Raw genomic sequence first — 14,219 nt, 5'->3', positions numbered from 1 at the left:
TGCTGCGTTTGGAAAATCGCAATGTCTCTATTATTATTAAAATTGAAACCTACAGAATGCCATGGATTTATTCAAGGACGTAACCATGACCTGAGAATGTAACATCAACATCTCTGGGGTGCTAAATTTTCAAAGTATCCTTTGAAATTGACAGAAAATGGCAATCATAGGTTTGTCTTGACTGTTCCAATCATGTTACTGAAGCATTCTCACATGATCCCACAAGTCGGCTGGTGACAGAGCATTTTCCATCATTGCCCCTGTTCTATGGAATGGCTTGTCTTCCCACATTCGTGACTCTCCCAATGTCCAAACCTTAGAACCTTAAAACTCACTTATTCACCTAATGTTTCCTTCCTCTGACATAACTACAGAATACCCACCTCACCTCCCAACACAGCGTTAGGGTTAGGGTTAGGCTTAGGGTTAGGGTTAGGGTTAGGGTTATTAGGGTTAGGGTTAGGGTTAGGGTTAGGGTAGCGTTAGGGTTAGGGTTAGGGTTGGGCACCCTGAGCGGGGTATTCTGTAGTTACTCCACGACGTCATACACCGTATGTACTAAAATTTGAAACAATTTCAGCCGACCTGTAATGTCAATGCTTAATCCTACAGTTGAAGCGAAAAACGCTCTTTCATTGGTGGGTAAAATGTATCAGAGAAACTACCCGTTCTTATTCATCATAGAGATCTTGGTAAATGTTGTGTAATTCTGTCGTGAAGGGTAGAAAATCTGTCGTCTAACAAAATGTTCTTGTAAGTTGTTTAATAATTCTAATGTTATATTGCTTGAATTTGGATATGAATGGATCAGGGAAAATATCTGCATATTACGTATTAACGTGATCAATGTTCAGTTAAGATTAGCTCAGAGTAATTTGGATATATAGGTAATAAAATGTTATTGTAAGTTGTTCAATAAGTCAAATTTTATATTACCTGGATTTGGACATTAATGGTTCAGGGAAAATGTTTGCATTAAACATTAACATGTTTTATGTTCAGTTGAGATTAGCTAAGAGTAATTTGGGTATATAGGCTAATTTAAACTTCTTGTAAGTTGTTCAATCATTAATTTTTTATATTGCTTGAATTTGGATATTAATGGTTAAGAGAAAATGTCTGCCTTAGGTTTACTCACATCTAATGCATATCTTTATTAGTCGAGCAAACGCATTCTCGTATACTTGGGGAATCTGTCATTTTGTAATCGACAGGAGAGGTATCTGATACTTCCTCTTCATGTTCAACGTACATTTTGTACTGGAACTACACCGGATTATCAAATTTATGTCTGAAATATTGGGAGTGTCAAGTCCTTCCACAACTTGGTAAGAACAAGCCATCTTTACATGATGGACTCCAAGTTGTCATAAAATTTTGGTCGAGCAGATAGACTGGAGTTGGACAAGCAAATACTTGTATATACTTATCCAATCCATAGGATTATAAGATTCAACGATCTTCAAAATGAAGAGCTCGACGATGGTTAGAGCTGTTATCATCCGTATTGCATTTTCCGCCCATGGGACACTGATGGTTGGATTTTTATATTGGGTGCAGTGGTGCACAATGAGACGAGAGAAATAGAGAGAAACTGGCAATTGTTGTGCTTTCAAAGTCCAATGTTCTTGATGTTACTAGAAGGATTTCTTACCTTGAAATTTACTAACGGAGAATGGAAATGGTAAGAGTTGTTAGACAAGAATTGATAATATATGTAATATTATTGCTAGTTAGGTTGATAATTGAATACTTGTGGTGTAAACGACGCCGCTTTTTTACACCATTTTGTAATTTTCTTGTGGTTTAATAGGTCGGGGCATAGGTCGAGCCCTTAAGAAGAAAATGTTCTTGAAAATTGATAAGTACTCAAATAGTTCTTTCTGGCCTTGTCAGAAGTTATTCCTGTCTAAAGTGGAACTTTTTTTTATCTTTACAAAACCGTATTTGTTCTTTGTAGATCCATTTAACAGGAAAAATCAAGAAACTTTTTAGGTTCCACTTACTTAACTTCAGACCTTTTTTCTAAGACTGTTTATTAAAACTGAAACGTGTCCATGAGCTCAGAAAGTAACATTAACTATATCTCTGGGTGCTGAATTTTCAAAGTATCCCTTGAAATTGACAGAAAGAGGCAATTATAGATTTGTCTGACTGTTCCAATCAAGTTTCTGAAATATTCTCACATGATCGTGAAGTTACACAGAGCCTTGGGTGCTGCCGCTCCCTCCGCCCGGCCCTCCGCACTTCCTTAGATACCCCCATGTTGTTTAGTCATCAGTATTCCTATTATACTTGATCATGAGTCTAAAAGCCTTCAGTAGAAGAGTTGCTGAATTAAAACGACGTCATGTATGTACTAAATTTGAAACAATTTCAGCCGACCTGTAATTTAGTCAATGCTTCCTAAAGCTGAAGCCGTTAAAACACACTTTCATAACAAGTGATGGGTAAAATATATCAGAGAAACTGACCGTTCTTATTCATCATGTAGATCTTGGTAGATGTTGTTTAATTCTGTCGTGAAGGGTAGAAAATCTGTCGTCCGACAAAATGTTCTTTGTAAGTTGTTTAATAATTCAAATGTTATATTGCCTGAATTTGGATATTAATGGATCAGGGTCAGGGAAAATATCCGCATATTATACACATTAACATGATTAATGATCAGTTAAGATTAGCTCAGAGTAATTTGGATATATAGGTAATAAAATGTTATTGTAAGTTGATCAATAACTCCTGAATTTGGACATTGATGGTCCAGGGAAAATGTTTGCATTAAACATGATTTATGTTCGGTTAAGATTAGCTCAGAGTAATTTAGATATAGGTCTATAGGTTAATATTCTTGTACGTTGTTTAATAATTAAATGTTTATATTGCTTGGATTTGGATATTAATGGTTAAGAGAAAATGTCTGCCTTAGGTTTTCTCACATCTAATGCATATCTTTATTAGTCGAGCAAACGCATTATCTTGATTACAAACTTGGGGAATCCGTCATTTTGTAATCGGCAGGGGAGGTATCTGATACTTCCTCTTCATGTACTGATCAACGTACTGAAACTACACCGGATTATCACATTGTGTCTGAAATATTGGGAGTGCCAAGTCCTTCCACAACTTAGTAAGAACAAGACACATTTAAATACATGATGGACTCGGACATGTCAGTAGTTTTCAGACGAGCGCATCGACTGGAGTTGGACAATGAAATACTTGTATATATACTTTTACCCACATGCTTATAAGACTCAAGGATCTTCAAAATGAAGAAGTCGACGATAGTTAGAGCTGTTATCATCCGTATTGCATTTGCCGCCCATGGGACACTGATGGTTGGATTTTTATATTGGGTAGTGCACAATGAGACGAGAGAAATAGAGAGAAACTGGCAATTGTTGTGCTTTCAAAGTCCAATGTTCTTGATGTTACTAGAAGGATTTCTTACCTTGAAATTTACCAACGGAGAATGGAAATGGTAAGAGTTGTTAGACAAAAATACCAACACCTGTATAATTATTGCTAGCCTTATTTGATATTTGCATATACGTGGGGTGTATAAAACGACATAGCTTTTTTACACCATTTGGTCTCACGTTCTCGTTGTTCACTAGCTATGTCCGAGCACTAGGTCGAGCCCTCAAGAGGAAAAGGTTCTTCACGTTCTCGTTGTTCACTAGCTATGTCCGAGCACTAGGTCGAGCCCTCAAGAGGAAAAGGTTCTTCACGTTCTCGTTGTTCACTAGCTATGTCCGAGCACTAGGTCGAGCCCTCAAGAGGAAAAGGTTCTTCACGTTCTCGTTGTTCACTAGCTATGTCCGAGCACTAGGTCGAGCCCTCAAGAGGAAACGGTTCTTCACGTTCTCGTTGTTCACTAGCTATGTCCGAGCACTAGGTCGAGCCCTCAAGAGGAAAAGGTTCTTCACGTTCTCGTTGTTCACTAGCTATGTCCGAGCACTAGGTCGAGCCCTCAAGAGGAAAAGGTTCTTCACGTTCTCGTTGTTCACTAGCTATGTCCGAGCACTAGGTCGAGCCCTCAAGAGGAAACGTTTCTTCACGTTCTCGTTGTTCACTAGCTATGTCCGAGCACTAGGTCGAGCCCTCAAGAGGAAAAGGTTCTTCACGTTCTCGTTGTTCACTAGCTATGTCCGAGCACTAGGTCGAGCCCTCAAGAGGAAAAGGTTCTTCACGTTCTCGTTGTTCACTAGCTATGTCCGAGCACTAGGTCGAGCCCTCAAGAGGAAAAGGTTCTTCACGTTCTCGTTGTTCACTAGCTATGTCCGAGCACTAGGTCGAGCCCTCAAGAGGAAAAGGTTCTTCACGTTCTCGTTGTTCACTAGCTATGTCCGAGCACTAGGTCGAGCCCTCAAGAGGAAAAGGTTCTTCACGTTCTCGTTGTTCACTAGCTATGTCCGAGCACTAGGTCGAGCCCTCAAGAGGAAAAGGTTCTTCACGTTCTCGTTGTTCACTAGCTATGTCCGAGCACTAGGTCGAGCCCTCAAGAGGAAAAGGTTCTTCACGTTCTCGTTGTTCACTAGCTATGTCCGAGCACTAGGTCGAGCCCTCAAGAGGAAAAGGTTCTTCACGTTCTCGTTGTTCACTAGCTATGTCCGAGCACTAGGTCGAGCCCTCAAGAGGAAACGGTTCTTCACGTTCTCGTTGTTCACTAGCTATGTCCGAGCACTAGGTCGAGCCCTCAAGAGGAAAAGGTTCTTCACGTTCTCGTTGTTCACTAGCTATGTCCGAGCACTAGGTCGAGCCCTCAAGAGGAAACGGTTCTTCACGTTCTCGTTGTTCACTAGCTATGTCCGAGCACTAGGTCGAGCCCTCAAGAGGAAAAGGTTCTTCACGTTCTCGTTGTTCACTAGCTATGTCCGAGCACTAGGTCGAGCCCTCAAGAGGAAAAGGTTCTTCACGTTCTCGTTGTTCACTAGCTATGTCCGAGCACTAGGTCGAGCCCTCAAGAGGAAACGGTTCTTCACGTTCTCGTTGTTCACTAGCTATGTCCGAGCACTAGGTCGAGCCCTCAAGAGGAAAAGGTTCTTCACGTTCTCGTTGTTCACTAGCTATGTCCGAGCACTAGGTCGAGCCCTCAAGAGGAAAAGGTTCTTCACGTTCTCGTTGTTCACTAGCTATGTCCGAGCACTAGGTCGAGCCCTCAAGAGGAAACGGTTCTTCACGTTCTCGTTGTTCACTAGCTATGTCCGAGCACTAGGTCGAGCCCTCAAGAGGAAAAGGTTCTTCTTAGCCTTTACAGAACCGTTTATATTTTGGTTCTTCGTAGAATCCTTTAAGGGGGTACTACACCCCTTGATAAATTTGTAGTAATCGGATTCCTTGCCCCAATAATATACATAACTTTTGTTACCAGTGTGTTATCATTTCTTGAGAAAAATGCAAAAATAGTCATAAATTTACCACAGGGGTGTAGTACCCCCTTAATAGCTCTTTTAGGATCGACTTACATGACTTAAAACCCGTTTTCTGATACTTTTTTAATTGAAATTGAAACCTACAGAATGCTATGGATTTATTCTAGGGTGCCTGATTTAGGAGCTCAGAAGGCAGCATCACCAACTTTGGGGTGCTCATTTATCACATTTATCATGTTTATCAAAGTATTCTTTTACATCCCAGGAAGGCATAACCACTAGGTTTTGTCTTGACTGTTCCATTCATGTTGCCGAAGCATTCTGACATGATTTTGAAGTGACACATTACAAATTTAAAGGCCCAGAATAGTATAAACGACTTAATATATACGCTTAATGTTGAAACAATTTCAGCCGACCTGTAATGACAATGCTTCCTACAGTTGAAGCCGTTAAAACGCAAGTGGCGGGTAAAATGTTTGATACTCTGGTAAAATGTTTGATACTTTGTATCTTACCACAGACGATGGTGTTGTCACCAGCATATTGGAGATTAGTGGTTTTGGCTCCACGGAAACGTATATTCATGAAGAGGTCTCTCTCAAGATATCCTCAGAGTAGACATTGAAGAAACTTGGGGACAATATGCAACCCTGGTGAAATCCTTCCTTTATGCTGAACCACGCAGTGTTCCCTCTCTTTGTGCTTTCAAATAATTTGCTGACCAGATTATGGTGCTTCGTCCACCCGCTGCATTACTTCCCACATTGTGGTTAACACAGGCTTTACTTTAGAATAGTCAATAAAACATTTTTCGTATTCCTTATGCTGACTATTGAGCCATTGTTCATCTTCCACCTCTATAACCGACTTGTGTGGTGGAAATATTCTCTTCTAACTTCACATTCACTGTGTTTATGACGATACTTAGCACGATCCTGTTGGCATGTGAGATCAGGCCGATGGTGCTGTACTCTCAATGTCCCCTTTTTGGTAGTGAAAAACATAGCCCTACACCATGTACACCTGGCACTCTTTTAATCACAGTCTTCACCCCAGATCTTAGTATACAAGTTTCATAGTAAACCAATGCCTGCTTCCTGTGATGTTTTCTATAAGTTCACAAGTGTCATATATCTAATAAAGAACTTTGGGAATAGGACTCGCTAAATATTTTAACCGGCGAGGTAGGTACCAGGGAATAATCACACGGCTTGGTAGATGCGTCTTGGTTCACTCGTCTCGACTAGTCCCTCAGATTGGTATTCGGTTCATCGTCTCTCCATCATAGGCCTGAGTAGGGGCGCTAAATAAAGTTCTTCATAGAACCAGAGGTTCAACCAGGGACTTATTTAGGCTTTTGGAATCAGCCAAGCACGAGTATTAACACACAAACATGAAGACAATCAAAACCCAATTTACTGTTAATTAAGTTATATTTATTACTTACTACATCTTCTTCATTCGGTATGAAACTTTATATTAAAACTAACAAGAGAACTAGGAGTAGAACAAACTCCATTATCCAGTAATAATTAGCGAGAATTGTACTCGCTCTAAACTAAGAAGTTGTGTTCAAATCTTGACGCACACGGAGAGTTTATGGAGAGATGTTAACCATCTGAGTGAATGCCACAGACTACAATTCATTCTCAGTTTGCGTCGTCCACAAAACCTCTCTTTACAAAAGACCATTGTGACGTTTAACGATAGTCTAATCGAAATGATACGAGAGAGTGATCTCACTCGAGGTGAATGACACCATAGTTTTGAATAAATAAATAAATTAAAATAGAAGGCACGGGCTATAAAATAATATATCGCCACAACATACGCCCTCCCTAAAAGTTTTGGCGCCTGACAAAAGTAAATTTATTGAACACCAAATTTGTTCTACTTTCCAGTTCATAATTGAATTGCAAATTTCATTTATGTTTATACAATCATTGACTGTCCCTGATAACAATTCAGGACATTTTTATAATTTATTGATTATTAAACAAAATTTTATGAAGGTATATCCATGCGATATAAATCCTCTTATCCTCGTCAGTGTATCCTCGTTGTGTGATGATTTCAATATGCGAAGATAATATAAAGTTCTTTATAAAAGCAGCGTACAGCTTTGTTTTGCTGTTTGAAATACAGTGTTTAAATGTTCAACATAATAATAGTTATCGTAGATCAAATTAGCGTAGAAAATCGTTCTTCCTCATAATTGTAAGTTCTTCTTGGCTTAAATTGTTTCCTTGTTACGAAATGTAATTCTTCAATGCCTTGTCGTATCTGCATCTGTGGAACTCCTGATACCGAATTGACCCGAAAATTTACATGTCTAATTTTCAGGTAATTTCGGTTTCACGGAAAAAGTTATGACTAAATTGTATTTACATTACACAAACATTCCCTTACATACCCTTTCACGTACTTAGGCAAAACTCTTCTCCGGGGTTCCAAAATGATTACATCGAGATGGGAATGTTTCTTTTGAGGATTTTCTCTGACTGATTTCCTTCAATATCACAATACATTGTAACACGCTGAAGTACATATCGCGAAATACAATACTATACCTTACTTTAATTGAATCAAAATAAAATGATGGTGGCATCAACATTACAATTCTACATTTCTTAATTTCTTAAATGTTTCATTACTTAATTACCTATAAACAATTTTGTTCCAATAATGTACAAATCCACAACATACGCGCCAACCAAATATACATTCGGGTTCATTGTCATTATAATTCAAAATACATTATTTTGTGATAATCCAATTCCACACAATTACAAATAGTACAATTGTGACAAACTTTCAAATTACAATTCAAAATCAATTCAACATATAACTTTCTACATTTATCAAATACAAAATATATTTGTTTTCATTTTGACGTCCTTTGACTTTTATATTAGTCATTCATAAATTTGTAAATGCACAAAAATCTTTTAGAAGTATTTTGTTTGATAATTACAAATCACATAATAATTATTATGCCTCATTTCACATTTATCAAGACATCATTTTTATTTTTATACAGCCTTTTGATCTAGTTGCTTACAACTGATCTAACAATGATACCGATTCCATAGTCTGGCCTTTACAGTTTACCAGTAATTTTGACAGGGTTGGTCTTCAGAGACTCAAGAGCAGCTGCGTTCAAATTTGTCTCTGGTTCCCAAGTGTTTCTTGATTTTGGAAAATCCCGCCACTTTATGAGATATTCAAGACGCCCATTTCTATAGCGTCCTCTGATAATATGCTCAATCACATATTCAGGAGTTTTATCCTGAACTGGTGGCAGACCTGGAATGATTGGAACCTTTGTTTTCTCAGATTCTTGTGTGGCCAAAAGAGGAAGAAAAGAGTCCTCAGGACAATCGTCCGGAACAAGTCCTGGAATTGGATCTCTTTGTTCTAAATCTGTTGGTTCAGTATCATTGTTTGGTCGGACATACCTATCATATGCAAATTTCATACGATTGACGTGGATTGGTGTAGTAATCAATTTGTTGTTTTCTAGATTACGTACACGGAAATTGACTGGACCTGTTTGTTCAACAAGCAGGTATGGACCCGACAAGAATTTCTGAAGTTTGCGTGAAAGTCCTTGCTGCAATGCAGGAATATATACCCATACTGAGTCTCCAACTTGATAAGGAACTTCCGTTGCACTCTCATCGAAACGTTCTTTCATCTTGTTTTGATTTTGCTCTGCGTGACGTTGTGAGATCTTCCTCGCAATTTCTAATTGAGAGATTAAATGATGAATGTGCTCTCTGAGATTCTGTTCTGCATAATTGCAGTCTGACGTGAGCGTTACATCTAAAGGAAGTCTCGCTTCTCTACCATACAAAAGAAAGAACGGACTGAATCCAACGGAGTTTTCAGCAGGAGTTGTACGGTACGCAAACTGTATGGCTGTGATATATTGATCCCAATCAGTATGGAATTCATTTACATAGTGTGAAATGGTGTCTAAAATTACAGCATTGTACCGCTCTTGTATCGCGTTGCATTGTGGGTGATAACTTGAGGTATTCAATTTCTGTGTTCGCATGATTCGACACACTTCCAAAACGATCTTGCTTAGAAAATTTGTTCCTCTATCGCTTAATAACGTTTCTGGACAACCGTGGACACATATGACATTATCGAAAAATGCTCTTGCTATTGTTGAAGCATTTGTTACTTTCAAAGGTACCAAAATGGGCCACCTGGTGCAGTGATCCGTAAAGCAAAGAACATAACGGTTGCCAGAGGTTGTAATTGGTAAAGGTCCTAAAATATCAACACTAACGCGTTGGAAAGCACCTGGTACATTCATGATTTGCATTGGGGCGATAACTTTGTGCCTATGCGTTTTGCGTTGAGAACAGGATATGCAAGATCTAACCCAGTTATCTACATCACGATACATCCCTTTCCAGAAGTACCGCTGACGAATTTTGCTGTAAGTTCTTTGAAATCCAAAATGTGCAGCTAACACGTGATCATGGCAGTTGTTCAGAACTGTATCAACAAAAGTGATTGGAACATACAACTGATAAGTATTCCTTTCTGGCATGTGCCTCTTTGCTGGAGTATGCCAAATGTGATATAATAATCCTTCGTGGACATAATATTGATCAGCCTGCAACAACAGATTTCTAGCTTTAAGAGCATCATCTGGCAATTTGTCGTGCTCTAGAAAATTCAACATAGAACTAGCAAAAGTATCGGTCAGCAGTGCATCTTTAAACCCTTGTAAATTGATTTCAGCTGGAAGAGTCGGTACATCTTTGTTTTCCACCTTTTTGTCATCCCCAACACGTTTACCATATTGATAACGTATATTTTTGACAACATTCACTTCAGGTTTTGTGTCACTTCTAACATCATTAGCTACATTGTCATCAGGCAGCTCAGACAAGACGTCCTCCGAAATCTTGTCTAAGTCTGAACCTATCCATACATTGTTTAATTCTTCACTTGAATCAGACTTACAATGGTTACAATCGACACAAGTGTTTAGATAGTCATAGTTTAACCTACTAAGTGCATCAGCGTTACCATTATTGCGTCCCCTGACATGTACTACATCAAATGTATATGCTTGAAGTTTAATTGCCCACCTAGCTAAATGACCAATTGTTTGTTTCTTGCTGAAAAGCCATTTCAGTGCACAATGATCTGTGACTACTGTAAATTTTACACCATGTTGTAGATATGGGGCATATTTTTTTTTCCTTCAACAACTGCCAAGGCCTCTAATTCTGTGGTCGTGTAATTCTTCTCACCTTTGTGCAAAGCTCTACCACCATAAGATATGACTCTTTCTTTTCCATCTTGATTCTGAGCCAACATGAATCCTAAGCCTACGCCACTGGCATCAGTTTGTAAAATGAATTCCGTGCCATCAAATCTAGGATAGGCCAAAATTGGTGGTTCTTGCAACTTTTGTTTGAGTGTTTCAAAAGCAGTTTTGCACTTTTCATCCCAAACGAAGTGCACTTCTTTTCTTGTTAAATTGGTGAGTGGTTCTGCAATCTTACAAAAATCTTTGATGTATTTTCTGTAGTACCCTACAAAACCCAAAAATGACCTGACCTCAGAGACCTTGGTAGGTGGGGGATACTCCTTTACAATTTTGACTTTGTCAGGATCTGTCGCAACACCATTTTCACTCACTATATGACCTAAGTATTTCACTTCTTTCTGACCAAATGAACATTTCTTTGGCTGTAGTTTCAGACCAGCTTGACGAAAACGGTCAAACACTTGTTTTAGATGACATAAATGCTCAGAAAATGAATTACTGAAAATGATGACGTCATCCAGATAACATAGAACAAACTGCCAGTTAAGACCTCTCAAAACTTCTTGCATAGCGCGTTGAAATGTCGCAGGAGCGTTATGAAGGCCAAATGGCATTCTTTGGAATTCAAATAGACCATCTTGTGTCACAAAAGCGGTGAGAGGTTTTGAACTCTCTTCTAAGCCTATTTGCCAATAACCTGAAGCAAGGTCTAAAGTTGAGAAGTATTTGGGTTTGGCAGCGCCTAAGCTATCTAGTGCGTCGTTAATGTTTGGCAAAGGAAAATTGTCACGTGGACAAATATCATTCAATTTCTTGAAATTTATCGCAAATCTATAAGAACCTGGAGAACCAGCCTTGGGTACCATACATACAGGAAAACACCATGGACTAGTTGACTCTTTAATAATTCCTTGATCTAACATTTCATTGACTTGTTTCTTGATTTCCGCTTGAATATGTGGAGTATATCTATATGGTCGAGATCTAATTGGTGGATGTCCATTTGTTTTTATTTCATGTTTTACACCAGAATAATCTCCATGCGGACCTCCTTCCACTTTAAATATATCAATGTATTCATTGAACAAATTAGTAATTTCTGACATTTCTGAAGACGACAAATGATCAGTGTTTACAGATACTTTAGAGAGTACTTCTTGTAGCCTAGGATCATCATCATTACTATTTATTGACGATGAATGAATTTAATTGACAAATTCTTCCTTCAAGTTAGGAAATGGAAAAGTGCCTAATTTAGTCCTAGGATACAAAATGATTGGTTCTTCAGTTGTATTCATTACAACTAAATGAGCACATTGATCAATTACACTTGACACCGTATTGGCAACTAAAATTCCCAGGGCAGTAACACGCCTACCACCTTGACAGAGACCAATGGTTTGTACTGGTAGCCTATTGTTTATCTTTGCACAAACTACAGACTGAGTGTGAGGAGGAATTTCTTGTTTCTCTAGCACTCTAATCTGACTACGCTTTTTGAGCTTCAACTTACTATCACCACAATCAATAATGGCACAATGTTTCTTCAAAACTTCTTGCCTAAAATGATGCAAGAACTAAGATTGCGTGCAATATTCAAAGGCACCGGAAAAAGTACACCATTGACAGATATGACCAAAACAATAAATCCTGTTACCTCTAAATCACTACCATTTGCTACTCGAGCAGATTTAATACGAGGTTTTTGTATCATATGATGAACAGAATGCAGGTTTGAATACAACCAATCATGGTTTATTAAATTAATTGAAGCACCTGTGTCAACCAAACATTCAACTGGATTGCAATTTATGGAAGCCGAAATGGTATTTGAATCAGACAAATTAATTTCAACAAATAAATCGGAATTGTTCATATCACTCTGTACATAAGGTGGTAAAGGGCTATGTCCTCCCTTTTTGTCACAATTGGCAAATACATGTTCATTCTTACGACTATACTCACTCCCACCTGCATGTTTTTGAACATGCTTGTTTCTCTTACGATCCCTCGCAGATGGGTACATTAGTTTAAAGGTTTACCGTCAATTCCCTGTTTTGCATAACATTTTCTCCACCCATGGCCTATACGTCCACATCTATAACATGTTATGTTTCGTTTGGTAGACCTATTGATGGGCACATGATCTTGATATGAGTTTGCAAAGGAAACCTTTTACTATCTTTGTCACTTTCTAACTTCCCCAGTCTAGTACTTATATTAGAAACCATGTTTGCTACAGAATCCAATGTTACATTCACTTCATCCACTGAATTACTAGAGTTTTCTACAGTTTTAGTACTAGATGTGTCACTTTCAGCGGTTTGCTGCACTGCGATGCCTAATCGTGCCGCGTCTAAGGCATTACGGAATGTCTTAGGTTCTTTGGAAAACACAAATCCACGCAAAGGAGGCAATAGACCTCTGACAAAAATTGACATTTGCTCGGAATCTGTTTTACCAACTTGTCTGCACCAGCGCATTACATCTGACGCGTATACGTCCAAAGTTTCATTGGTGAGTTGTTTACGCGACAGCAATTTTGATTCAATTCCCCAACGCCACGAATCACCCTCAAAATTCTCCTTAAGAAGAGCCTTAATCTTATCAACCGTATCCTTATCGCTTTCGGGTATTGACTCAAGAAAGACGCTAGCATTGCCCTCAATTTTAATTGTCAGAGCCAATGCTGCTTTTGGCGCAGTATAATCTCGAAGTGCAGCATAATTTGAAAATTTGGTAATAAAAGAATCTAAATCATCTTCAGGATCTCCTGAATATTTGATTTTTAAATCGTACATGTCGTATTTAGTAGCCATGTTTAAATCAAAATCTAATATTTCATCATCAGAACTACTATCAGATGTATTAGAAATTTCTTCAGAGCTATCATTCAACTTTTCTTGTAATTTAATTTCATCATCACCAGAAGCCATGGATGCTTACAAAAATTAAATCCATTACAATATTTGTCATCAAAATAAGTTGATAAATTGACTCGCTTTAAGGGGGTACTACACCCCTCGATAAATTTGTGTCAATTTTTTAATTTTTTTCAAAAACTAATAACACAGTGTTAACAAAAGTTATGTATATTATAGGGGCAAGAAATCCAATTACTACAATGGAATTTCAGTGACCCAAGACAAGCGCTTTGTTATTTATGATCAGAAATAAGGTACCGCTAGGATGTACCTCGTTTCTTATCATATATACTGAACCGCTTGTCTTGAGTCACTGAAATTTCAGTGCAGTAATTGGAATCCTTGCCCCAATAATATACATAACTTTTGTTTCCAGTGTGTAATTATTTTTTGAGAAAAATGCAAAAATAGTCACAAATTTACCACATGGGTGTAGTACCCCCTTAATAAAGCAAAATTATTTAGAATATTTTCAAAGTCAACTTATTAATTCACATCAACAAAGTTTTGCAAATAACCTACATACATACAAATCTATTTACATACCATTAATTCACTCCCTCATTTCAAATATATAGTTTTGGTTTCTCTTTTGTTCAGAAACCAAAAATCAAGGGA

The 14,219-nt window shown here is 38.1% G+C and overlaps 1 protein-coding gene across 1 annotated transcript in view; it reads left to right on the top strand.

Moving 5' to 3' along the window:
• Positions 1-3,336: 3,336 nt before the first annotated feature.
• LOC140153741 (transmembrane protein 26-like) overlaps positions 3,337-14,219 on the top strand; it is a 71,796-nt gene continuing 60,913 nt past the window's right edge. The window contains exon 1 of the mRNA XM_072176573.1: positions 3,337-3,481. Within this exon, the coding sequence (XP_072032674.1) occupies positions 3,420-3,481 (62 nt within the window). The 5' untranslated portion in view covers positions 3,337-3,419. The remainder of the gene's footprint in view (positions 3,482-14,219) is intronic.

Source organism: Amphiura filiformis, chromosome 5 (assembly GCF_039555335.1).
Source record: "Amphiura filiformis chromosome 5, Afil_fr2py, whole genome shotgun sequence".
NCBI classification, from domain to species: domain Eukaryota; kingdom Metazoa; phylum Echinodermata; class Ophiuroidea; order Amphilepidida; family Amphiuridae; genus Amphiura; species Amphiura filiformis.
This window is presented reverse-complemented; position numbering and strand designations above follow the sequence as displayed.